The sequence below is a fragment of the Panthera onca genome, chromosome C2, assembly GCF_046562875.1.
Source record: "Panthera onca isolate mPanOnc1 chromosome C2, mPanOnc1 haplotype 2, whole genome shotgun sequence".
NCBI classification, from domain to species: Eukaryota; Metazoa; Chordata; class Mammalia; order Carnivora; family Felidae; genus Panthera; species Panthera onca.
Genome location: NC_138347.1, coordinates 4,519,206 through 4,546,324, shown reverse-complemented (window position 1 = coordinate 4,546,324; position 27,119 = coordinate 4,519,206). Strand labels below are relative to the sequence as shown.

The window sequence follows — 27,119 nt, the reverse complement described above, 5'->3', positions numbered from 1 at the left end:
TTAGTTCTAGTAGTTTTGTTTTTACATTGGATAGTCTATGTAGATGATAATGCCATCTACCCACCCCCAATAAAAGAGAGTTTTACCACTTCTTTTCTTTTTTTTAAGAACAGTTTTTGGGGCACCTGGGTGGCTCAGTCGGTTGAGCGTTTGACTTCAGCTCAGGTCATGATCTCGCAGTTGATGAGTTCCAGCCCCACATCAGGCTCTGTGCTGACAGCTCAGAGCCTGGAGCCTGCTTCCGATTCTGGGTCTCCCTCTCTCTGTGCCCCTCCCCCACTCATGCTCTGTCTGTCTCAAAAATAAAGATAAACATTAAAAACAAAAAAAAAGAATATTTTGTTAGGGAGGGGAGGGGCAGAGGGAGAGACAGAAAGAGAGAGAAGGAGAATCTCAAACAGGCACCATGCTCAGCATGAAGCCCAACACGGTGCTCAAGCCCATGACACTGGGATCGTGACCTGAGCCAAAATCAACTGAGCCACCCAGGTGACCCTTACCATTTCTTTTTTAATCTGCATACCTTTGCTTTCTTTTTCTTGCCTGATTACACTGGATAAAACCTCCACTACAATGCTGGATAGAAATGCTGAGAGTAGACATCATTGCCTTTTTCCTTGTTGTAGAGGAAACGCATTCCATCGTTCATCATTAAATATGATGTTAACTAGGGATTTTTCATAGAAACCCTTTATCAGTTGAGGAAATTCCTTCCACCTCAAGATTTCTGAGAGTTTTTAATCAGTGATGGATACTAGATTTTGTCACATGTTTTTTTCTGCATCTCTCTTTTTTTAATGTTTATTTTTGAAAGAGAGAGAGAGAGAGAGAGAGAGAGAGACCAAGCACGAGTGGGGGAGGGGCAGAGAGAGAGGGAGACACAGAATCCAAAGCAGGCTCCAGGCTCCCAGCGGTCGGCACAGAGCCTGACATGGGGCTCAAACTCACAGACCGTGAGATCATGACCTGAGCTGAAGTTGGACGCTTAACCGATGGAGCCACCCAGGCACCTCTATTTTTTTAATGTTTAATTTTTTAATTAAATTAATTAATTTTAATTAATTTTTTAATTTTTTTAATGTTTGTTTATGAGACAGAGACAGAGCATGAGCAGGGGAGGGGCAGAGGGAGAGGGAGACACAGAATCCAAAGCAGGCTCTAGGCTCCGAGCTATCAGCACAGAGCCCGATGCAGGGCTCGAACCCACAGACTGTGAGACGGTGACCTGAGCCGAAGTCGGACGCTCAGCCAACTGAGCCAGCCAGTGTCCCTTCTGCATCTCTTGAAGTGATTATATAGTTTGTCTTTTTTAGTCTGCTAATATGGCAAATTACATTTTTGAATATTAAGCCAACCTTGCATTTCTGAGGTGAGTCCCACTTGCTTGTGATATATCATCCTTTTTCTATATTGTTGGGTTCAATTGGCTAAAATTCTGTTAAAAATTTTTGTATATGCATTCATGAGAGATACTGGTCTATGGTTTTCTTCTTATTTTTTTTTCTGGTTTTGGTATCAGGGTGGAGTATATTGGTGAGTATTCTCTCCTTTTCAATATTCTGAGAGAGTTTGTACAAAATTGGTATTATTTCTTTAAGGATTTGGTGCAGTTCCCCAGTGAAGCCTTCTGGCCTGGAGTGTTCTTTGTGAGAAGATTTCTAACTGCACATTTCAATTTCTTTAATAAATACAGAGCTACTCAAGTTATCTGTTTTTTCTCAAGAAGCCCCATTATTTTGGGTGCATAAAGAAAAACCCCATTGCTTTCCTTACACTACACACGATACTCTGAGTGCATCCGTACCCAATGTGTGGTAGGTTTTTCCCAACATCAAGCAATTATCTGCCACCCCAGCTGGGTGGTCTATGATTCAACTCGATTCTGACCCTGTCTACTCGAAGATGGCCTCAGACTCCACAGCTTAAGGGCTTAGTCTCACAAGACTCTCTCCCCCCACACTTCAGATGCAATCACAAGTCCCAGATTGTTACTATGCTTCTGACTGACTGGCTATAAATCCGAGTTCCCGTGACCTCCTCCTTGGGTTTCGTTATTTGCTAGAATGGCTCACAGAACTCAGAGCAACACATTTACTGGTTGGTTATAAAATAATATGATAAGGAATACACACATCTACGTAAATACACTCACACATAAGTGTACTCATATGTGTATATATACCTATATGTAAAACACAGGCGTAAACATATATTAATCATACACATGCAATTTGCTTATTTTTGACATAAAAACACACTGGAGGAGTAAATCAGAAACTAAGAAAAATTAATGGAAATGAGAACAGGGGATGAGGAGAACAAAGTGGAGGATGTAGGGAAGATTTCTTTGGGTGTAATTTTATTTTGTGCACATAACGGTGATTTTTTGAACCGCATAAATGTATTGCATATTCAAAAATGAAATACAATCCAAAGAAAAACAAAAGAAATTCTAGAATTGAAAACAGGCTGAAATAGGTCCACTTGGACATCAAATGTGTAATATAATTACACATCTCCTTGTGCACATGTGCATATACTTCAGTTGGATATTGTTTTGGGGGGGTCGCACAGCTACCCTCAACTTCAGTGATATTCTAGGGGGACTAGTAAGACTCAGTAACAGCTAATACTTATAGATAAGGTTTATTACAACAAAAGATACAGAACAAAAGCTTCTGTGTTTTCTGGTGGTGGGGAACTGTCTCAGTGTATGTTGAAGTATCTTTATTTCATCTTCATTGTTGAAAGATGTTTGTTCCAGGTTGTTTCAACCCATCCAGATACCATTCCATTGTCTTCCGGCTTCCACTGTTTCTCATGAGAGTCAGCTAACAACTGAATTGCTAATCCTGTGAAAGTAACAGCCTTCTTTTCCCTCTCCTATTATCTGTATGATTTTTCCTTGTCTTTGGTTTTCAGCACTTATACCCTGCTGTGTCTGTTATTATTGCTGTATTCTCTTTGGTGTTCATTGTGCTTCTTTTTTTTTAATTTTTTTTTAACTTTTATTTATTTTTGAGACAGAGAGAGATAGAGCATGAGCGGGGAAGGGGCAGAGAGAGAGGGAGACACAGAATCTGAAACAGGCTCCAGGCTCTGAGCCATCAGTATAGAGCCCGGCGTAGGCTTGAACTTACAGACTGCGAGATCATGACCTGAGCCGAAGTTGGATGCTCAACCGACTGAGCCACCCAGGCGCCCCTCATTGTGCTTCTTAAATATGTGTGAATTGAAGGCTTTCATGCATCTAACAAATTCTCGGACGTTGCATCTTCTTCTCCATTAACCTTCTGTTCCTATGAGACTCCTAACGAAACATATGACAGATCTTATTATTTATTATATTCTCTATAGCCTTCAGTCTATTTTGTATTTTCCATCCTTGTATCTCTCTGGTTTTCCTTGTAGACAGAGCTCTTTTCCTCTGAACTGTGGTTCAGTTCACCGGTTCTTCTGTGCCTAATCTGCTGTTAAACCCCTCTGTTAACTACCGATTGTTAAGCAATTTTAGTTTTAGAGCTTCATTTTACTCTTCTTCTAATCTTCATGTCAGTTTTTGTAGTTTCCAGTTCAAAAATTTCATTTATTGTCTATATTACATCTATAGCTATATTATATTATCTATATCTATATTATATCTATATTATCTATAATATCTATATTGTTTCATTTATTATCTTCTTTATCGTAAAGTCTGTTGGGCAATTTGTTTGGAACCCTCACACATCGTCACTATTCTCTATTATTTTCTCCTGTCTCATCGACACTTGTTTACGTTGGCATCTCTCCTTATGTGCCAGGTGACATTTGATAGTGTGACAGACCATGCGTTTGAGAAGTTGTGGTGATTTTTTCTTAATTAAGGCATTAGATGATATATTCTTCTGGGGATTTGTGTTTGCTTATACCAAGGACTTGGAACCATTAGCAGAATAGAATGATCTGAATAAGTGCTAAGGATTGAGACTTGGTGGGGGCGTGGGTCACCCAGTTGACTTAAAATTTGGAGGCAGCTATTCAAGTTCTGATCTATTTCTGGTTCATTCTTGTTTTTAAGAGTCATCTGTTTTTGATCCCAACCCAAAGAAGATGAAGGATTTGACATGACCTTCCGTTTGGTGGGCCCAGCTTCCAACTTCTGTCCCACTAGCCTCACATGGTTGTCAAAAGTGCTACTCTTCTTTTTTGACCCTTTTTCTGGAATTAGCAAATGCTCCTGAGGCAAAGTAGATTTACATGCTGAGCTCACCTGCTTGAAACTTAGTGTTCTCCCACGTCCTGGCTTTGGAACTCTTCACTTCCTTGTTAGGTCTCCAGTACAGTCAAGTAGATACACTCTTCAAGTCCCGTTTTTAAATTTTTCTCTCTGAGACGTTAGGTTCAGGTGACCCCACTTTCCATGATCACAAATGGAAGTTTCTCTTTCTTTTTCAAGATACTATAGAATATTCTCAAAAACTGTCAAAAAGCTATGCCTCCAAAAAGGACTTAGCCTGGAAAGCCCCCAGGAGAGTTTTGGTAAACATGTCAAGAGCAACATATTATAGTGCCATATTCACTGCTCCCAAGCATGGGAAAAGGAGGGAAACTTCCAGCTTCTTTTTGTGACTGTATCGCTGATTATAAAACTTGACAGAGGGTACATGCACACACACACACACACACACACACACACACACACACACACTTCCAGGATCTTCAGTAATAGATACCATCTCCAGGAAGGTCAGTCTTCTTACTGGTTTTAGGGCACAATTCATTTGAAGTTGACATTTCCTATTCTCCCATTTAAAAGTGAAAATTAAGTGACGTGATCTAAGGCATTTCTTTGAGGAGGTAAGCTGGGTTCCGTTTTGTGGCTGGATAAAAGGGTCATCAAGAGTCAAGCAAAGCCTCCGTCAGTACGAGGACAGAGGGTGTATACGTGGGTACCAGCCTTGAGTTAGGTCCATTTCCAACTGACCCACCTCTTAGGACTTCATAGCTGTAAGATGGAAAAATGGATGGTGGTGAGATGGTCGAGGATTCAGTGAAACAATATTTGTCAAGAGTCTGCGCTACACAAATACTTGATTTTCCTCTTCCTGGCCATTTGTCTGGATTGTAAGATGAAAGGCAGTTTCCAGGTTTTCTGAGGGACCGAGTCTGTGGAAACTTGGAGGTGGGTATGTGTGGAGCGAGTATGGGGGTGACTTTCAAGGGCGCTGGGCCAAGGCCGGTGCGGATCTGTGACGGGATGGTAAGCACCAATGGCAGTGTCTCTGTCGAGAGAAGATTTTATGGAACAGGGAGGGCTACTCATTGCTTAATAAGAAAGGGACTCTGACTGACCCTTATTTATATTTCAGGCTTATAGGAGAAAAGACTGGAAATGTTGGAAGAGGAATAAATATTGCCATTGTCAACTGTGAGTTATTAAATGTTTTCTTTCAAACTTCTCTAAAAGCTCCCATGATTGGGTTTTCAAAGATACCTTGGGTTTTTTATGATTTTTGCACACGATCTAGTCTAGGCTTATATCTGAATGCGTTTTTAAATTATTGGGTTATTTTTATAATGCCTCACTGTCCAGATTATTTGTGGTTTCTACAAAAAAAAATGGGGGGGGGGGCTCCTGGCTGGCTCAGTCAGAGGAGTGTGCAACTCTTGACCTCAGGGTCGTGAGTTCGAGCTCCATGTTGGGTGTAGAGTTTGCTAAAAATAAATAAACTTTTTTAAAAAGTCAAATATAAATAGGCTTTTAAAAACCAAAAAAAAATAAAAAGGGCCCACAGAAGGCAGGGTTAAAACCAGCTAAGCATGCTGTGGGGGCACAGACCGGTCTGGCGTTGCTCTTGGATTCCTACGAGCCCTGCAGAGGGTGGCACCAGCAGCCAGTCCCCACCTCTGTGAGAAAATGCCACTTGGGCCTCAGGGGAAGCCGAGCTTGGCATCCTCGTAGAGCTGGGAAAGACATCCTGTCACGATTGCCACTGGGGGCCCATGACCGTGAGAACTGTTGCAGACTTGGGGAATGGGTTTTGTGTGTGTCCTGTGCCTGACAGCAAGCTGAGCATGCGGTCCCCTGATCGCGGGGCTGTGGGAACCAGAGAAAATGTGCCCGCTCTGGGAATCCAGCTGGGAAATTAAAATATGAAGCAGAGAGGGCTGAGGTGGGCACCCCAGTGTTTGTGTGGGAGAGGTGGGTGTGGCAGGAAAGGGTAGGGTCCACCTAACTGAAAGCAGACAGGAGGAAAGTTCTAGAACAGCTGTTCAGCCATGACCTGACCTGCCCACAGCAGCCATGCTTCCTGGAAAGAGGAATGTGTCGTTTTGAGCACCGTGGTGCCACAAATGCATCCCGGGGTCCAGTGAACTTTCTTTTAAAAACTATTTCTTTTTATTTTTAGATATGACTGGGAAAGTGACGGCAACACAGTATTTTGATATGTTTGAAGGAGGTAAGAAAACTCTTCCTGTGAAAATTAAAATGAATTCTAAACATTAAGATTAAAAAGAAAATACAGATAAAAATGTCAAACATTCTTATTTTGTCTACTAAAAACGTTCCAGAAGCTCATGTGAATATTCTAGAACACTCTTACACAAGCCCTCCTTGTCTCTAACTGGATTCATATGGTGAAGTTTGAAGGTGTTGTCTAGAAAATGTCTTCTCTGATCACGCTTGTCCTGGATTTTTTCTTCTGTTCCTTCATCAGATAATGGGAAAGAGAAAACATTCTTTTAAAATCAGATATGTGTAAAATAATGTGATTAGCCTCCATCCCTGAACAGCATCATTATCCCTATCCTGTTCATGGTGTCCCGCTGGGCTAGGCACACGCATCCCTGGGATGCACTGGACTTGACCGCAGTGGTCAGTCAGGATTTAGCAGCCCCTTATATTTTTATTGAACAGTGAGGCTTATTAAAAACAAGTCTTTATAAGGACAACAGAGAAATTAAGAGATGGCTGGATGCACCTGTTGGGCACTACGCATTTTTACTCTGTAAGTAACGGAAGCGTCACTGTAAATGACAAGCCCCCGTGGTAAAACCACGGGGGCTTGAGATTAGCCCTTCCTGTTCTTCCCGCAAGACCTACCATGCCCTGTCTGGTCAGCACATCTGATTTCTCACCCCCATTCTGCATATGAGTGTCCTGGGGCCACTCTGCTGTCAGATGGTTCCTCTCGGGTCAGGGCTTCATTAGTCATTGCAGAGAACGGGCCACATGTGCTGCGGTCTCAAGGTCGAGTCATAGAATCTTAAGGAGCTGCCCGTGCCCCTCACCTCTGCTGGTTGCTCCGTGGAGCCCAGCGGCCGCTCACTCGTGGACCAGGAGTACCATTCACGTGGTCGTGGGAGGAGCTCCAGGAACCAGAAGATTCCGAGCAAACACAGCAGCTAAGAGCAGAGGAGGCTCAGCGTCCGGGGCCAGTGGACCGGGAAGACCCTAAAACTGATTGATTTGCCTTGACCCAACAGATAACTCCGGACAGATGATAAACTTTATTCAGAGCGCACCGTCAAAGTCGTTGCTTTTCATGGTGACCCACGATGATGGAGCCAGCAGGTGAGCGTGTACAGATTTGTCGCAGCGGCAGGGGGGAAGCCAGCTGGCAGAGAGCGCCAGGCCAGCAACAGGGCCCCTGAAGAGCATCCTGTAGGAAAGAACACAAATCCAAAGGGCAGGATGCTTTCTTAAGGAGCCTCTGACAAAGCAGCCTGTGTTCCTAAAAAACCCGTGAGTAGCCAGGCGAGTAAGTCAGTACTAGAAGCTAAAGGATCTTTCCAGGTAGCAAGACGGAGCCACCACTGACCACAACTAGCACAGGAAAGCTAACACTTGGCCCAGAAAAGCTTAAACCCAGGGCTGGACTTACAGAAATAGGAAAGGGAGTTGAGAAAATTCTCTGTAGGGGCACCAATAGAATGAAAAAGACACGCCCACACACGCACAGTACTTTCCGTAGGGAGAGGTCCATCCGGCTCCGCGTTTCTCGCAATTCTGGGTAAACGCGTGCACCTTCGCTGCCAGACTTCCAAGGACCTCCAAGTGCTTCTGTGCGCTGCGTTTCCAAGGTGGTTCCCGAACCCAGCATTCCCAGCTTTATGTGACCTCAGCCCTTATTTTTAATAGAGTATCTTACCAGACTGAAGTTATCTGGTGCACACTTGGAAAAATTCTGACTTCGCTCCCTCGGGGAAACTCTGAGCTCATTGTTTTGTTTTGTTTTTTTCCTTTCCTTGCTGCCTTCCTTCCTCTGCTTACTCGAAATTTGCACGCTTTTACGATGGTTGGCCTTGTTTTCCATTTTTTGTTTTCTTTTTTGATACTGACCTTTGTGAAAATGAAAGGGACCATTCTGACCTTTGCTTTCATCTTTCAGCAACTTCTGTCTGCTTATTTTGTGGTCAGGAAACAGGAGGGACAGCAGAGCCCAATGGTTACGTTGGCTGGATGCGAGGACGTGACTGCACCCCAAGACACAGGGCTTTTGAGAATCGAGAGTTAAAACTGTGCGTCCCACACTGGTCTTAAGGAGTCCCTGATGCTGTCACGTGTTTAGAAATCCGATATCCTCCCGCTGTTTACGTCAGGAGGAGGTAGATTGCTTTAGAAGCCCCTTTCCCAGGACAAAGAGGGGTGACCCTCTGGTGTCTCCACATGCGACCTTCACACGCCCTCCCTTCTCCCCCCAGGTTGAAGGAGGACGCCAAGAAGGTCATAGAAGGACTCGGAAGTAAACACATCAGGAACATACAGTTCAGGTCGAGCTGGGTATTTCTCACAGCCAAAGACCTTCAACTTCCCAAAGAAATTCAGAGAGAAAGTGTAAGTGTTTTTCAAAGGTCCTTTCCCACAAATGGTCCGTAGAGCGCGCTCTGTGATTTGAAAGGCTGTGGGTTGGTTACGGCCGCTTACCTCCGAGACATTCCTGCGCCAGGCCGGCCGCGTGGGCTCGTGGCCTGGGACTCTGCATTCCCAAGTCCGGGAAGAATCACGGGGAGGTGTTCGAGATGCCCTTCTAGGTGAAAGAGCCCATCGCACAGTGTGGGTAACCCTTTTCACGTTACACCGTGAAAAGGCGCGCGACTCAAGTTCACCCTGCCCAAGCCTGTTTAAAAGTCGAGGACGCTTGAGACTCCGCAGTCCGGGACAAGCCTCTCTGTCCTTCGCCTCGGCCGTGAGGCCCGTAGCCGCGCCAGTCTGGGGACTCACCCAGCCTGTGCACGAGATGGGCTTAAAGCAGCGGGTGCCAGACACACCCTGGATGAATGCAGCCTTCATCGGTGTTGTGGCCAGAAGTCCACGCGTCATCGAGTCCCCCCCACCGTGTCCTCTTTGTGGAGGGAGAGCAAAGACCGAGAGAATAAGGTTTCTAACGCAGGAAGTCGGTCGCCTGTGAAACTTCCAACGGAGCATCGGCACCTGTCCTGGGGGTCACAAGCGGGCGCCCCTGGGGACCGTCACACAGCCCCTTGCAGAGTTGCCGCTCGCTGGGACACACGACAGCTTCTGGACAGGAAGGGTTAGCGGCATCGGAGTGAGGGCCCCAGCTGCTCCTGCGCAGGAGAGGCGCCTCCTTTCGAGGAGCCGGAGACTCCAAGGAGGCAGTGGGCGTCTGGAGGCCGTTGTAAGAGGCTGCTTCCGACTTCAGGCCAGGTGCCCTCCTGGCGCCCTCTGGTGTGGTGACGGGTCTGGGAAGGGAGACACGCAGAAACAGACAGCAGGGAGGTCTCTCCTCGTTCGCAGGACCACCCTGGCTGGAGAGGGGGGCTGGGAGAGGTGGGGCTTCAGTGTGGCCGCACAACCAGGTAACTCGCGACCAGCTCCCAAGGGAAGGCCCTCGGCTTCTCTGATGCCCTCCGCCGTAGCACTCTGGAGGCTGGGCAGTCGGGGTTATTTTAGCACGCCTCTAAAAAAGCACGTTTCCCCTTGTAACTCTCAGGTTCTTTCACCGACAGGAAGCCAGCCTCGCAGAACACGTTAGGAGTGTTTACCCGGCGCCCTAGCGTAGACTTCTTGTTACTAATGACTGGGTCCGGACACCCAGTGCCCAGCAGGGACCTCAGTGACTTGTCCTAATGAGAAGGGCGTTCCCTGGGCTCCGCGTGGTAGCGCTTGTCTGGGCCAGGGCCGCCTGGACCCACTCTGCTCCGTGAAGTGAGCTGAGCCAGGGGCCAGGCGCAGCCACATAAGGGTCCCTGGGGATTGAGTGGGAACGATGAGCAGAGAGCAACTTCCGGGAGCTTCCCCTGCCCCGCCACGTCGCACTCGTCCACCCCCAACCTGCCGTCCCCAACCTGAGTCTCCGTAAAACACTGATGCCCAGGCCGTATGCAGGCCAGCCGGACTGGAGTCTCAGGGTGGGAGCTGGCTGGTGATTCTGACGCACAGGAAGGGTTGGACCCGTTGCCCTGATTTGCGCGGCAGGTTGGAGGCCCTTGCTCCAGCTCTCTTACCCTGTGTCCTCCCCACCTGCCCGCCGCCCCCCTCTTCTCCACCAGCTCCCTCAGCCTCTCTGGGTACCTGGCTCCACCCCCACGCCACCTGCCCCAGGTCAGGGACCCCAGCCAGAGCCCAAGCCGGGCCGCCTAGGGGCGCACTGCCCTTACCACCCCGCCCTCTGGTGCCTGAGTGGGTCCTCAGTATCAGAAAAGCCAGGTGTGAGGCTTGAATCCCTTCTAACTCAACGTTAACATCTCAACAAACAGGTTCCCTACTAATGTTCAGCTAAGACACTTAAAATAAAACCTCATTTGAATTGCAAAGTAGCAGTGGCCCTTGCTCTCCAGCCTTCTCTGCAAGAAAAAGTTTCTGGAAGAGGAGGAATCAAGGAAAGAGCGGGTTTCCAAACGCAGTCCTGAGTTCAGAGAACCCATGTATTTTGAAACGGTGGGGGGGGGGGGCAGGGGGGTGGGGTGGGGGGGCTCGAAGGGAATTTGGGGAAAACGCGTGTCTTCCCTGCATGGGAGGGTTGAAGATTTTTGCTGCAGTGGCTACAAGGGTATCCGGATGAGACCTGAACCCGTGAGCGGGTCTTGCGAGGGCTGTTAGAGCCGCGGCTTGGGGACACTCCAGGGGGTTTGCTCAGATGCCGGCGAGGCCCGAGCTGGGGGCCTCGTCTCACCCAGAGCTCGAGTCGGGTACTGTCGGGGGATTCACACGTCTTCCTGATTTGGATATGCGGTCTTGCTGCGTGGACTTCCCCGAGGGTGACGTCTGGCTGTGTGGGATGGGCCTCCGGAGCCCTGGGTGGCCCCCAGCCGCTGTCACATCCAGCCCCCTGCTGTTTCCAGGGCACAGCCCGCAGGTCATTCCTGCGTTCGGAAGCCTCCATCAGCCCTCTACACACCAAACTGAATCTTAAAACGTAAGACGCTTGCTTTCTTCCGAGCTACCCAGGGAGGGATCCGTCCGTCATCGTTCCGCATCCCTGTGATATCTTACGGGGAGACTCGCGGCGTCCGGGACCTTGACGTCCTGCAGGCAGAGGAGGAGGATGTCCTTGAATTCCTTGCAGCAGGAACGCACCTAGGCGGCACCAACCTTGACTTCCAGGTGGAACAGCACCTCCACAGAAGGAGGAGTGGTGGCGTCTACGTCATGAACCTGAGGAGAACCGGGAGAAGCTTCTGCTGGCAGCTCGTGCCATTGTGGCCATTGAAAACCCGGCTGATGTCAGCATCCCTCTCACCCAGGAATCCCTGGCCAGCAAGCTGGGCTGCAGCTGGCCGCTTCGCTCCTGGAACCCTCCGGAAGCAGATCCAGGCGGTTACGGGTGGCGGTTGCGGACCCCAGGGCTGACTACCAGCCTCCCAGGGAGGCATCTCATGTTAACCTGCTTCCCGTCGCTCTGTGCAGCCCCAACTCTCCTCTGCGCTGTGTGGACCGGTCACCATCCCATGCAACGCCAAGGGAGCTCACTCGGGGGGGACGCCGGCCTGGAAGGTTCTGCGCATGGGTGGCTGTGGGAACTTGTGCCTGATTTCCGCTTCTACGGAGGCCTGAAGACATTGTAAGGGAAGAGCAGGCCACTGCTGGAGGGGCTGTGACCAAAGAGGAATTTCAGGGTGAACGGGCTGCTCCGGCTCCTGAGGTCATGCTGGCCTGAGGCGGGCAGGTGCCCTCTCTGCCTGTTTGGCACTTTACCACTGGAGACTGAGCAGTCAGCCTGTCGCTGAGGACTGGTCCACAGCTTCCCCTGCTCGGGCCACTGAATGGCTAGGAAGGACCCCTGATTCTATACTTTATTTATTTTTTTTATTAAAAAAATTTTTTTAATGTGTATTGATTTTTGAGAGACAGAGAGAGATAGAGGATGAGTAGGGGAGGGGCAGAGAGGGAGGGAGACACAGAATCCGAAGCAGGCCCCAGGCTCCGAGCTGTCAGCACAGAGCCCGACGCAGGGCTCGAACTCACACACTGTGAGATCATGACCTGAGCCGAAGTCGGACGCTTAACTGACAGAGCCACCCGGGTGCCCCTGATTCTACACTTTCAATGTGAATTTTATCTTAGTAAATCTGTTCTATAAAAAAAGGAATGTAAAACCGGAATGAAACTCATGGAAAGTTACGGAAACTACAGTTCCATAACGATGCGTGTGATCCCTCCTGTGCTTTAGATTAAGGTGTTCCGTTATCTGTGAAAGGATCGAAGACGTGAAAAACTAAAGCCCATTCAGGATGCACATTTGCTGAGCAAGGGACTGTACAGTTTCCCTGGAAAACATACAGTCCTACTCCCAGAGAATTGGAAAGTAGGCATTCGAGCTATGCTGTCCAATAAGGCAGCTCCTGGCCAAATTTGCATTTACATTTACATTTATTTAAATTAAATAGAATTTAGGGGTGCCTGGGTGGCTCAGCGTGTTAAGCATTGGACTCTTGATTTCTCGCGGTTCACGAGGTCGAGCCCCACACCAGGCTCTGCACTGATGGCCCAGAGCCTGTTTGGGATCCTCTCTCTCTCTCCCTGTGTCTCTCTGCCCCTCCCCAACTCGCACACACGTGTGCACACTCTCTCTTTCTCTCCCCAAATAAACATTTTTGAAAAAGTAAAAAAAAAAAAAATGAGTTCCTTAGTCATAGTAGCCACATTTTCAGTAATCACTAACCCAAATGTGACTCTACGGGATAGCATAGACTCCTGGATAGATATCTACATCATTGAAGAAAGTTCTAGAGCTGCATTAACACCTAGTTCCAATATTATTAAACAAACTTTTTTTAATGTCTATTTATTTTTGAGAGAGACAGGGAGCGCGAGCAGGGGAGGAACAGAGAGAAAGGGAGACGCAGAATCCGAAGCAGGCTCAAACTCACAGACCGCGAGATCATGACCTGAGCCAAAGTTGGACGCTTAACCAACTGAGCCACCCAGGCGCCCCCCTGGCTCCAATATTATTATTTTTTCTCCATTATTATTAAGAAACATGTTGAGAAAAAAATAATCAAGTACCCAGAGTAGTTTGGAGCGAATCCCATTTTAGGAAGTGATTCTCTTTTTATGACTTTGCTCATCACTGACACATTAAATATTTGTTAATTAGATTGGTGGATACAGAAAACTCTTTTTCTTTTTTTACACAGATCAACCACTCTGACAGTGCAAGGAACAGATACTCTGGCTGGCCTGCAGAGGTACAGATAGAAGGCTGCATACCGAAAAAAACAAGCTAACGTTGCACGACCTTAATAAATAGGTTATGTATAGAGCAACACCGTGTGGAATGACCCGAGCATCTTAACCAACGGTCAATATCTGATGAGTATTTGGAGTCTGTCTTCAACCGAGCAATATTTGCTAGCTGGATACAACCTTGGCACACGGTGTTTTTACGGCGGGATTTATCTAGTGAGGGCACTAATGAGCAGGAAGGCTGACATGGGTAGGAATTGTGAGGGGAGGGAGGGTCTGGCCTGGAAAGGAGCTTCTGGGGGAAGCGAGCTTCGCGTAGACAGCCCTGCACAGACAAAACCTTTATTGTGTTAGCACCAGGCACACCCTCGTTTCGGACCTGGCTCTCCCAGGAGACTGCGCACAGAGGGCTTACCAGAGCTGCCTTGGTCCACTCCAGCTAAGCCCTTAAACTCTTCCTGGGGGTCCGTGAACTTACTCATTTGCCCCAGCAGTCTGGCCGCACCTGCCTTCTGGCACCAGCATCGTGCAAGTGAGGGAGACCCAGTCTCTGCCATGAACGCGGGGGTGTCTCTCTGGGGGTGGGGATGGGAGGGAGGAGCCCGGGCAGGGTGAGCAGGGTCTGCTGTCAGGAGGACAACTGTATACCCCCCACTTACCGGAGGATGTATCATGAGATATGGGGCTTGGGGGTAAGGAAGTCACGCGCAAAATTCATACGTTGAAATCCTAACCCCTGGTGCCTCCGAACGTGACCCTTTTTGGAAATCGGGTCATTGCAGATGCAGTGCGTTAGATGGAGTGGGGTGGGCCATGAGCCCACGTGACTGTGTCCCTGTGGAAAGGGGGACACGGACGCGCACACAGGGAGAGTGCCCCGTAAGGATGGAGGCAGAGATCTGGGCGATGCCTCCACCAGCCAAGGAACCCCGAAGACACCAGCAAACCCCTAGAAGCCTGGGGCGAGGCCTGGAGCAGACACTCCCCGGGAGCCCGTGGAGGGCACAGGGTCAGGGCAACCCCTAGGACTTCTGGCCTCCAGACTGAGAGTCAGCGTCTGCTGTTTAAGTCACACAGGCTGTATGCGGCCCGAGGGACACGGATACAGTTGCCTTGTGGTTCTAAACTCTCGTGCCCATAGACCTTTCTGTACTAAAGACGGGGAGGGAGCATATTTTATTCTGACTGGGATCACTACATTTGCATAGCACTGTGAACTTGATGAGGCCTCGGGCACTCCTGGCCTAGCACATCCCACAGTCCTGCCCCGGGATGCGAGGCTCCCGTGACACCCCCACCCTGACACAGCACTGGGGCCCCTCGGTCTCTTCGGGCACCTGCGGTGGCCTTCACTGGTGCGTCCCCACCAGGGGCACAGGACCCTGAACCGTCCCTGTCCTGTCTCCTGCTTACAAGGGCACTGAGTGTGGACGTGGTCATGGCCCCCCCGGGCGCCAATGCTGGGGAGGTCCCCATGTCCCTTCTCACCGTGCCACCTGCTGACGCTCTTTGGCCAAGATGACTGCCCGCCAAACACAGAGCTTCCTGAAAATGTCCTCCTCATCAGGTTTATGTTTTCTACCTGAGCTTCCATTGTATTCCGTTAAATAACATGGCCGGTGGGATGGCTTCACCTTAGTGCGTGTGACACTTGAGGCCTGGGGTACTGCTGCGGGCTAGGCCCCGCCACAGGGTTTTCTTTCGGCAGATCTCGTGGAACTTTCCTGAAAGCATCTGTTCCCTGTCTGCACGGGGCGGCTCACGGCCCAGGAACAGTGTCAGCCGTGGGACAGCTGTGCTGACGGTGTCCCCTGCCCCGCGCTGGGGAGTGCTTCCTCCCCGCAGAGCCCAGTGTCCTCACCAGCCACCTCCCGGAAGCCCCTTTGGCCCCCTCTGCAGGAGGAGTCAGGGGCTCTGGACCAGAGGTAGCTGGAGACAGTGAGGTGGTCGCTGAGGGGGTGGCAGATGGGGGCCGCGGGCAGGCCTCGGGGTGGGGGTGGGGTGGCCGGGCGGGGCTCAGAGGACCTGTCAACGTCAAAGCCACAGAACGCCCACCACCGAGAGAGCTTGATGCAAACCGTGGACTCCGGGGGGCGCTGTGTCGGGGCGGGTTCCTCCACCGGGACCATGGCACCACTCTCGTGGGGATGACCACAGTGGGGGTGGCTGTGCACGTGTGGGGGCGCCGGGAGGTGGGCGAAAACTGCGCCTTCCTGTCCCTTTTGCTTTGAGCCTGTAACTGCTTTAAAAATAGTCTATTAAAAAGAAAAAAAGAAAAACGTGCCAGCCAGCCAGAGACGGGCATGCCGGGGTAGGTCGAAGCGCCCCTCTCTGGGGCAGAGCAGGGGTGAACCCTCCCCGGAGGAGTGCAGACCCTGCCCTTCCCTATGGCAGGTTCAAGCACAGCAGCAGGGGAGTCTGGAAGCAGCTGCCCCTTCCAGAGAGGCTACCAGGGCCTCAAGCCTCTGCCCCGCTACCCCCACTAACCTCAGCATCTCCATTTTCAAGATGCCTTGGACTTTGGGGTGCCTGGGTGCTCAGGCATCTGACTTCCGCTCAGGTCATGATCTCGTGGTCCATGAGTTCAAGCCCCGCGTCGGGCTCTGTGCTGACGGCTCAGAGCCTGGAGCCTGCTTCCGATTCTGTGTCTCCTCTCTGCCCCACCCCTAGTCGTGCTCTCTGTCTCTCTCTCTCTCTCTCAAAAGTAAACATAAAAAAATTTTTTAAAAAAGATGCGTCTGATCCGAACACCACAAAACTGAGAACGGAGCTTACTCCTGAACAAGCCTTTCCTGGAGAAAAGGGCGTCGCCAGATGGGATGCACCAGCCCCTTAGTGGACCTTTGTCCCATCTGGCCCACACATTGCCACTGCCGGCCCGGGCCAGTCCACCACGGATGGCACCCTGCGTGAGGGCCGACCGGCTGTCCCATGTGCCCAGCCCGCTTGCTTGTGGACCCTCCACCACTCCTCGTGCCCGCCCACCCTGGGGTGGGGGCTCCATTGTCACCCCCCGTGAGCTGGGCACGTCCCCATCCACCGGCTGCAAGGACCCCCGCCCGGCACTTTGAACACTCAGGCGCCCCCGCGTCCTCCTGGAGAGGCCACTGGGATTAGGAGCCGGCAGGAGGGGGTGCTCTTTGGACACCGACGGGGGTTCCCCGCTGCCCCTGCAGAAGCTGGAGCCGCTCTGTCCAGCTTCTCCGAGCGGTGCCTTCATTGTGCCTTTCCTGGAGCTGCAGACGCGCCCCAAGCTGTCTACAAGGCGTCAGCGGGGAAACAGGAAAGCGCCCGCTGCAAATCGGCGGCCCCGTCCCCCCCTCCCCCGGGGGGCTCTGGAGTTAGCTCAGCCTCGGAGCCTACAGCATACAGATCTCGAAGGCTCCCAGTGCCAGCGTTCTAAAAACATCTGTTAAGCCTTTAAATTCCTTCTTTAAAGGAAAACTCGCCCACAGAGGCAGCAAGTCAAATGAACGAACCAAGAAGTGCTTGGGATTTTTTCCCCCGTGGTTTCTAATGTTTTGTTTTGGGGGGAGGATCAGAGACTGAGGCCTGCACCCCGCTTCTTGCACAGCCCCGGCATCCCGAGGGCTCCTGGGCTTCCCTGACAGCCGTGCTCTCGGGATGGGAAGTCCACACTCACTTCCACTCCGTCACAGAACGGGGAGCCTTCAGGACCGCTGGGGCACACGCCTGCACCTTTGCAGGTGACACAACCTAGGACCAGAAGGTCAACTGGCTCGGCTCAAAGCTGAGCTCCTGGGCGGCAGCCGCCTTTAGTCTGGACCCGGCTCTCTTCCCGTCCCCGCGGAGAGCTCTCCAAGCGGGGGACCCGCCAGGGGTTCTAGGGTGTGCACTGCGCAGATGGGTTGTTGCACGAATGGGTTATGTCCATAACCCTTCTTTGGGTTTGCAGCCCTTAACACGGGGAGAGGGTGACAACTGTCTGGGTGGCTCAGGCGTGCTGCCACGGGGCAGCTCAGAACTTTTAGATCAGAGGCCTGCCGGGCACGGTCCAGTATGGGAGCCACACGCTCAGTGGCTCTTTAAGTGAATTAGAATGAAACAGAGTAAGACGCTCAGGTCCTCAGGCTCAGCAGCCAGAGTGGCACCCGTCTGTATCAGAGAGCAAAGAACAGAACGTTCCCACCGTCGCGAGATGTCCTGTAGGACACGGCTGCTCTAAGTCGCTGGGTCCCCGACTGTGGCCCGACACCAGCCTCCCCTGAGAACTCATCAGCGATGCAGATTCTCAGGCATCCGACTTCCCTGGGCAGCAGACCCTGTGTCCCCAAGCCCCGCGGGAGACCCCGATGTGCAGCTGGGGGCTGAGGACCTCCTCCTGAGTCACCGGGGAGGGTGCTGTTTCTACAGTTTCATTTCTGGGGCCTGGTGTCAGGTCATTTCTCTCACTGCCGCTCAGGAGGAGTGGTCCACACGCCACGTGGGAGTGAAGGGAAGAAGGGCGGGTGACTCACCTGGTCTCTGTCCTGAAGGTGCACAGGTGACAGCAGGTCCGGGTCGTGGGGTTGGGGCGGGGATGGGGGGGGGGGGTGGAGGAATTCATGACATCCTCATGCAGCAATTGGCCTTTTCAAAGGACTTCTCAGGAAGGGTGGCTTGTGCTGGCAGGCAGGGGACAAAAAGGCAAGTTTCCGAGGCTGCCCCACGTGAGATTTGGAAAGGCCTGTGCTGGTGCCCGCTGACGCAGAGAGTGCGTTCTAGAGAAGAGGCGGCTGGCCTGGGGGCCCAGGGCAGCCCCCCATCCTGAATCTGACCAAAAGCCCCGTGGCCACAAAGGGGTGGCTTCTGGGACGCTTTGCTCGGCGTTGATAGTGGACACACGTCTGGAGGTGGGGCGGGAGCTCGTGCCCCTGTGATATTGTGATTATAAGGTATATTAACACTAGTCACGCTGCTATATATTACCTCCCCAGAGTTTGTAATAGGGTAGCTAATAACACTGCATTGCATCTTTGAAAGTTGCTTAGGGAGTAGATCTTAAAAGTCCTCATGGTAAGAAAAACGAAGCTATGTATGGAGACAGATGTAACTAGATTTATTGCAGTGATCATTTTGCCATATATACAAATATCAGAAAAAAATCATTTATTTGCGAGAGAGAGAGAGAGAGAGAGAGAGAAAGCATGAGCCAGGGAGAGGACAGAGGGAGAATCTTAAGCAGGCTTCACACTGGGGGCGGGGGGGGGGGGGGGATCGACACAGGGGTCCATCCAACTACCCTTGGATCATAATTTGAGCAGAAATCAAGAGTCAGATGCTCAACCATCTGAGCCACCCACATGCCCCTAGGAAAACACACACACACACATAAAATTTAGTCTTCCTTCCTGGCACAGAGCTCCTAAAACCCTGGGAATTTCCAACAAGGAGATAGTGTGGTCTTTTGTTATGCTAATAAGGTCACTTTGGAAAGCATCTAAGGGTGGGGCTGGCCTATGATTAGTGTTGGAACTTCCGGTCCCTCCCCCTGACCTCCTCCACTCATGCTCTGTTTCTCTCTCTCTCTCTCTCAAAAATAAATAAACATTAAAAAAAAACTCATGTATTGGAATTGGTGTCAGACTTCGAGCCCCAAAGCCTGGTGTTGGGACTTCAGGTGCCTGCTTGCTTGTGACCCTGGTGGCGCAGGGCCACCTGAGTGGGGTGCTGGGAAACTGGCCCCCCGAGAGGAGAGGGCGCCTGCCTTCTAGCATTTGCTACCCTGTATCATGGCACGTAGTGTGGTGTGGTGCCTTCACAGTGTTACTTACACCCTGATGCCAAGACTTCCTGGCAAAGAGTGGCCTTTGTGGGGAACAGATTAGGCATACAGCAGGGAGTGTTAGTGAGACTCACAGGGGTTTAGATCCTGCACTGGTAACTCAAGAACGTGTGGGGCCAGTCTGCACGTTGGAACCAGCTCGGAGGCTGATGGATTGTCCCTGATGCCATTAAGGCAACCTCCTGGCCTGATGGTGGCTGCTCGTTCTTGCCTTCTTTTCTTCCCTGGAAATGGTTAACTGCTGGGGGCTGTTCTGGAGTTCCAACATATCCCAGGAGGCTCTGCAAAAATGTGCTTTGGGCAAATAGCAGCGGTCAGGATCGCAGGATGTCCGGGGCCCAAAACGACTTTTCTAATGTCAAGAAAGCGATGTCTCATCTTTCTTTTCCTGGGGACCCCTAACTCCTTCTGCTCGCAAAACCATAAAACAAGAATGAAACCTGGTAAGACTCTGGGGACAAAGCCATGGAGCACGGCAAGGCCCACGACCCTACGACCGCCGGTGATTTGCTTGTGAGCCTCCTTGCTGTCAAGGGCCAGGCTGCACAGATGGGTGTGCCCTGCTCTCTGGAGTAAGGGGGCACTCGATTCACCAGGAGGGAGAACGTCTCCAGTCTGGCCCTCTGCAAAGTAATTTACTGTATTTTTGTCTCATAGAGGTTAATATAACTTACATGATTTCCTTATTTAAGGAGGTTAAATAAGTCGATGGATTTGTTCTTGATGGCAGTTTTACTTAAACAAACAAAAAAGCAGGGGTGCCTAGGTGGCTCAGTCGGTTGAGTGTCTGACTCTTGATCTTTTACGTGTATGATATTATGATTCATAAGAAACATATATTTGGCCGTTCTGATGACCGGAATGTATTTTTCATATATATTTGGTCTTCGTCCACAGTTCCTGGCTCACGGCTCCAAAAGCCACTGGAATTTCCTAAGCGTTGAGGGTGATAAAGGTGTCTTCTATTTATTGATGGAGGTGACCTCTGGACCCCACCCTGGGGCCGGTGCTGGTGTAGGGAGGCCCAGAGGGGAGAGGGTTGGCACTTCCGGCTCTGCCCCCACCCCACCCCCACTTCCGGGGAGGGGAGGCGGGCTGGAGGTTGGGTCAACCAATAGCCGAGGACTCAGTCAGTCATGCCTGAGTAATGAAGACTCCATAAAACCCCCGAGAGGACTGAATAGGGAGCATCTGGGCTAGTGAACAGGTGGAGGGGCGGGTGAATGGTGTCTGGGTTGGGGGGGGCGGGGAAGCTCCAGGCCCTCTCTGAGGACCTCACTCTTCACATCTTTCATCTGGCTGTTCATTCATATCATTTATCACATCCCTTTTTTTTTTTTTTTTTGAGAGAGAGAGAGTGGGGGGAGGGGGTAGGGAGAGAGAGGGAGAGAGAGAATCTCAAGCAGGCTTCATGCTCAGCGCGGTGAGATCACGACCTGAGCTGAAATCAAGAGTCAGACGCTGAATGACTGAGCCACCCAGGTGCCCCTTATCACATCCTTTACTAAACCGGAAACAGTGAAGGTTTCCCAGAGTTCCTTTCCCCGCGCTGGTGATGTAGAAACCTCCGAGGAGGAGGCCGTTGGAGCCTCCAGTGGTTGTCACAGCGTGGTTGTCACAAGGACAGAGAACAGCCCGGGGCTCGCGGCTGGCGTCTGGAGTGGGGGGCGGGGCGGCCCTGTGGGGCTGAGCCCTGAGCCTGTGGGGTCCCCTGCTGTCTCCTCCCAGCCGGTGTCAGAGCTCAACCCCCGCTGGTGCCCGAGAACTGCTTGGTCCTGTGCGGGGACCCCCACGCTGGGACTGGGTCCGGGAACCCGCCCGGAGCTGGTGTCAGTGGACATGGGATGACAGCGTGTCTGGACACTGGCTGAAGGGCAGGCACGACGGGGAGTGGCAGTCTGGTAAAACAAATGATCGGTGGGGGGTGGGGGGGCCCGGATAAGATGGTAACGTGTTAAAGTAGGAAACCGTAGGATGCTGACAGTATCAAAGGCTAAAACTCAGAGAAATGAAGAAAAACTGGAAGACGCAAAATCCCTCTAAATAACCAGGATTTCTTTTTGGTCCCCCATCAGAGGGAGGGGCTCTCTTGGAGCCCGTTTCTCTGAAGCTGGTGCCCGGCGACGCGACTCCTCTGACAGGTGCACGGCCAGGGGTTTCCAGCCCAGGACGCACCGGCTGTGGGAAGGGACCTGGGCGTGATGAGTACCTGAGTCCCTGCTGAACAACCTCACGGTCGCTTTTCCTCCGTAGGGGGGAAGGGAGGTGGCGCAGGCTGCGAGCCGCGTGGGATGCAAAGCAAACAGGAAAGCACGAGGCTGGCAGGACCGCACGGTGCACAGAAGCTACTGAGCTCCAGGTGGGGAGATTCTTGTCACTTCTGCTTCTGCCTTTGCCTATAAGCGGAGGGCTGGGGCTCAGGGGCCAGGCCGTGACAGGCAGTGGGCCACCGGGGGGTGGGGCACGGCGAGTAGGCTTGGTGGGAGCACACTGCCAGTAGGCTTGGTGGGGAGGGATGGCCGAGGGGTGGGGGAGCACGGCTGAGGCGGGGGCTTTGCACTCACGGGGGCCCCCGGGAGCGGGGTCCCTTCCAGGATTGTGGGGTCAGTGGCCGCTTCTGGTAAAAAGCCACCAGGCTGGGTGGCCAGGTCAGCATGTGATTGAGATGGCTTGATCATGTGATCCACAGTGGCTTGGGTCAAGGTGGTGAGAGATCAGATGCTGGACGCGTCGAAGGCAGAGTCCACGTGTTTGCCGAGGCGGGGCTGTGGGGCTGATGGGCAGAGCGGCTGGGGAGGCGTTTGGCCAGGGCTGCGGGAAGGTCAGAAGTGGCCTGAACTGGGATGGGAAGGTGGGGTGGGGGGGTGGGTGGGGGAGGAGCGTGATACCAGTTTTATTTCTGAGAGGGGATGAGGAACCCCTAAATCCTCCCCTAGAACAACAGCCTTCGCAGCCCCCGCAGGGGAGTATCGGTCCCCCCGCCCATTCATTCATGCAGCCAAAGTCTAGGGGGCACCTGCCACGTGCCCGGTGCCAGCCTGGGGCGGGGACTCAGCAGTGCAGAAGGCACAGTACCTGCTGTCATGAGGTGACGGGTGACAAGTAAACAGAGAGCGACTTTGTAGGTGCCCCTCCCTGGGGATCCCTCCTCACGTGAGGTCTCCAGGTCAGTGGGACTGACCGACCCCTCATAGGAGGGCCTTCCCTGCCTCTTTCCAGCCCAAGCCCAGGTGTCAGTTCTGGCTCCGACAACACCCGGGGGCCAGGTCCCCCTCGCCCCCTAAAGGAGCTGCCCCCAGGCTTGGCTTTCTGAGCACCCCCTCCATGAGAAAGGGGGAGGGGGGAGCTTCAGAGACAGAGAAAGGCTGGCCCCGAGCCTCCCGTCACACCTTGCTTCTCTGAACTCCGAAGTTTAAAACAAAAATGAAAAAGAACAGAAAGCAAGACAGAAACGGGGGGGCCTCCTCCCCGGGGGTCCCTGGCAGCCGGGAAGGAAGTGTGGGGAGAACCCTCGGTCTGCCGGCACCGAGCCCAGGGCCTTCTCCTCGGCCGGAGCAGCCCTTCCCGCCCTGGGGTCTGGCGCCCGGGAAGGGGGTGGCAAGAAGGAGAAAATGACAAGGCCGGCACCAGCTTTCACTCTTGGAGCCACGTTGCGCCTGGCCCGGTGCTGCGCCTTTGCATAAACCCTCAGCCCTCTAACACCCTCACGGGGTGTCACAATGAAGGGATGTGGCCAGCTCACCCACACAGCTAGTCCGGCCCCCAGGTCCCAGTGCCGGACGCCTCCTCCATGCTGAGCGACACCACAACTAATCCTGGTTTCTAATGATGTATCCCGAAATCTGACCATGAAGTTTATCTTCAAGAGAGAGCACTGTCGCTTGCTTTTCTCTGATTCTCCTTGCTTTGACTCAGTCGCCGCCTCCCGGAAGCAGAGCCTAAGACAGGACCTTGTGCGGAGATTTGCAGGGAGGGGTTCCCAGGGAGCAGGTGTAGGGTCTGGGTGGGTGCAGCCAACCCCACGCGGGCCACTGGGCTCCCTAGGGAGCTGGGCAAGAACGTGCACATCGGAGAGGTGAGAGAAGAGCAAAGTTTTCACAGCCCGCACTAGTCACAGGTTGCCTCAAGGGGCTTAACTCTGTACTCCCCCCCAGGCTGTGTGTATGCATGGGAGCAGGGCGGTGCAGGTAGGTGCAGGCGGGTGCATACCTGGGAGCAGGGCGGGTGTAGGCAGGTGCAGGCGGGTGCAAACCTGGGAGCAGGGCAAGTGCGGGCAGGTGCAGGCGGGTGCATACCTGGGAGCAGGGCGGGTGTGGGCAGGTGCAGGCGGGTGCAAACCTGGGAGCAGGGCAAGTGCGGGCAGGTGCAGGCGGGTGCATACCTGGGAGCAGGGCGGGTGTGGGCAGGTGCAGGCGGGTGCATACCTGGGAGCAGGGCGGGTGCTGGGCAGGTGCAGGCGGGTGCATACCTGGGAGCAGGGCGGGTGCAGGAAGATGCAGGCGAGTGCATACCTGGGAGCAGGGCGGGTGCGGGCAGGTGCAGGCGAGTGCATACCTGGGAGCAGGGCGGGTGCAGGGCAGGTGCAGGCGGGTACATACCTGGGAGCAGGGCGGGTGCAGGCAGGTGCAGGCAGGTGCAGGCAGGTGCATACCTGGGAGCAGGGCGGGTGCAGGCAGGTGCAGGCGGGTGCATACCTGGGAGCAGGGCGGGTGCGGGCAGGTGGAGGCGCGTGCATACCTTGGAGCAGGGCGGGTGCAGGCAGGTGCAGGCGGGTGCATACCTGGGAGCAGGGCGGGTGCGGGCAGGTGCAGGCGGGTGCATACCTGGGAGCAGGGCGGGTGCGGGCAGGTGCAGGCGGGTGCATAGCTGGGAGCAGGGCGGGTGCGGGCAGGTGCAGGCGGGTGCATACCTGGGAGCAGGGCGGGTGCAGGCGGGTGCGGGCAGGTGCAGGCGGGTGCATACCTGGGAGCAGGGCAGGTGCTGGCAGGTGCAGGCAGGTGCAGGCGGGTGCATACCTGGGAGCAGGGCGGGTGCGGGCAGGTGCAGGCGGGTGCATACCTGGGAGCAGGGCAGGTGCGGGCAGGTGCAGGCAGGTGCATACCTGGGAGCAGGGCGGGTGCGGGCAGGTGCAGGCGGGTGCATACCTGGGAGCAGGGCAGGTGCGGGCAGGTGCAGGCAGGTGCATACCTGGGAGCAGGGCGGGTGCGGGCAGGTGCAGGCGGGTGCATACCTGGGAGCAGGGCGGGTGCAGGCGGGTGCAGGGCAGGTGCAGGCAGGTGCATACCTGGGAGCAGGGCGGGTGCAGGCGGGTGCGGGCAGGTGCAGGCGGGTGCATACCTGGGAGCAGGGCGGGTGCAGGCGGGTGCAGGCAGGTGCAGGCGGGTGCATACCTGGGAGCAGGGCAGGTGCGGGCAGGTGCAAGCGGGTGCATACCTGGGAGCAGGGCGGGTGCAGGCGGGTGCAGGGCAGGTGCAGGCGGGTGCATACCTGGGAGCAGGGCGGGTGCGGGCAGGTGCAGGTGGGTGCATACCTGGGAGCAGGGCGGGTGCAGGCGGGTGCAGGGCAGGTGCAGGCGGGTGCATACCTGGGAGCAGGGCGGGTGCCGGCAGGTGCAGGTGGGTGCATACCTGGGAGCAGGGCGGGTGCAGGGCAGGTACAGGGGGGTGCAGGCTGGCGGCCCCGCTGCAGCTTCAGAGAGACCCCTTGTGCGCCTGGAGGGCGAGGTAAGCCCAGGCAGCGCAGGTGGTGGGACGCGGCTCCCGTGTCTTCCGCTCGCACCCGTGTCTTCCTACCTGGGACTGGGTGCCATCCTCCAACTCCTGGTTTCGCCTGGGTTTGAACTCCACCACTTAACAGCTGGTGGCCTCTGGTGAGCGCCTCACTTCCCTGCAGTTCTGCATCCCGGTCTGTGAATCACGAACCCCGCAGGCACAGGGTGGCGGTGAAAATCCGTGCCTTAGCCTGCAGGGCACACAGACGGAACGCTGAAAGTGAGAGGGTTCTGGGTCCTGGGCCTGGTGGCCGTGAGTCCCGAACCTGGGACTCTGGCTTTGGCTGACGACCATGCCTCCTCACGTCCTTGCCTTCCGTCCACGCCGCCTGCTCTCCCTGCCTGTGTAAACATCCATCAGGTCACCCACAGAGAGATGGGACGAGGCCGGGGGTTTAGGAAGAAGGCAGGTGCGGTAAATAAACACACTTCCGCCCAGTGTCTCGAGGACGGAGGGGCTGGGCTGAGCGGAAGGAGTCCAGCTGGGCGAGGCGCGTGAGCGGACTTCCCAAAGCCCAGCTGGTTCACCTGGAGACCCCAGGCCGTCCCCACTCTGTGACCTTCCTCAGTCTGTCTTCACAAATTACCCACATTCAGCAGCTTAAAACCACCGAGATGTGCCCTCTCACAGCCTGGAGGCCAGAAGGTCCAGATAGAGGCATCAGTGGGGCTGGTGCCTCTGGACATTCTGAGGAGGGACCTAGGCCTCTCCCAGCTCCTGGTGGCTCCTTGAGGTCCTTGGCATGCTCGGCTTGGGGCCACATTAGACCCACCTCCGTCTACACTGGTCTCTCCCTTCTCCCCGGATCTGTGTCTCCAGTCTCCCTCTGCCTCCTCTGACCTGTGGCTCGGTTTAGGCCGCACGTCCAGGTCTTACAAATACTCTTTCTCCAAATAAGGTCACGTTCGCTCTTCCAAGGACACCATTCAACCTACTGCAGCCACTTTGTTCCCGGAAGGATGGGCCGTGTAGGTCATAGCGGGGAAGGGTTTGTGACGGGGAGTGGCCCGGGGTGGGTCTGAGTCCTGACTTAGACCAGTAGCTGACCCCCCCCCCCACTTCAATCTGTTTTCTTCTTTTTTTTTCTTTCAGTAAGCTCTCTGCCCAAAGTGGGGCTTGAACTCACGATCCCAAGATCAAAAGTCAAGTGCTCTATTGACTGGGCCAGCCGGGGGCCCTGGCACTTAATTTCTTGGCTTGGAAGGTCCAACAGGGACCTAGCACACAAGGCTGCTGTACAAGGGAGACAAGAGCCTGGGAGCAGCACTGGGGAGGCCGGGAGTCCGAATATTTCTAACAGTGCTGACTTTATGTGATCATCAGCCATGGACGTTCAAGGGCGAGAGACCAAACACCCACTTTTCCAGACGAGTCTGGGCGAGAACCAGTGAGGGCCGGGCAGAGATTAGCTTCCAGAGGGCCTGAGAGATACCACCTCCCATCTCTTCCTGCCTGATGGTCTCCTGTCTGGTCCTCAGCCACAAGTGACACGGAGCCCACCTCTCTAGAGGAACGTTCGACCCCCTCTGTGGAAATGCGGAGTTATGCCCAGAGGCTCACATTGTCTTTTGCCAGTAACTCAGGACTTACAATTTATAGAAATATTTTGCAGGGGACAAGCCTACAGCATACAGGACAATCTCTCTCTCTTTTTAAAAAATTTGTAATGTTTATTATTTATTTTTGAGAGAGAGAGAGAGAGAAACAGAGCGTGAGCAGGGGAGGGGAAGAAAGAGAGGGAGACACAGAATCCGAAGCGGGCTCCAGGCTCCGAGCTGTCAGCACAGAGCCCGACGCGGGGCTCGAACCCACGCACCATGAGATCATGACCTGAGCCGAAGCTGGCTGCTTAACCGACTGAGCCACCCAGGAGTCCCAGGACGGTATCTCTTAATAGGCCAATAAAGAAATGGCATACTCCAAACTAGTG

At 53.5% G+C, this 27,119-nt stretch overlaps 1 protein-coding gene across 2 annotated transcripts in view; it reads left to right on the top strand.

The window, feature by feature from the left end:
- FAM3B (FAM3 metabolism regulating signaling molecule B) overlaps positions 1 to 13,715 on the top strand; it is a 41,380-nt gene extending 27,665 nt beyond the window's left edge. For both annotated transcript variants that reach the window (XM_060640503.3, XM_060640502.3), the window contains 5 exons: positions 5,352 to 5,410; positions 6,393 to 6,443; positions 7,471 to 7,558; positions 8,689 to 8,821; positions 13,585 to 13,715. In XM_060640503.3, coding sequence (XP_060496486.2) covers positions 5,352 to 5,410; positions 6,393 to 6,443; positions 7,471 to 7,558; positions 8,689 to 8,821; positions 13,585 to 13,674 — 421 coding nt within the window. In that variant the 3' untranslated portion in view covers positions 13,675 to 13,715. The remainder of the gene's footprint in view (positions 1 to 5,351; positions 5,411 to 6,392; positions 6,444 to 7,470; positions 7,559 to 8,688; positions 8,822 to 13,584) is intronic.
- The last annotated feature ends 13,404 nt before the right edge of the window (positions 13,716 to 27,119 follow it).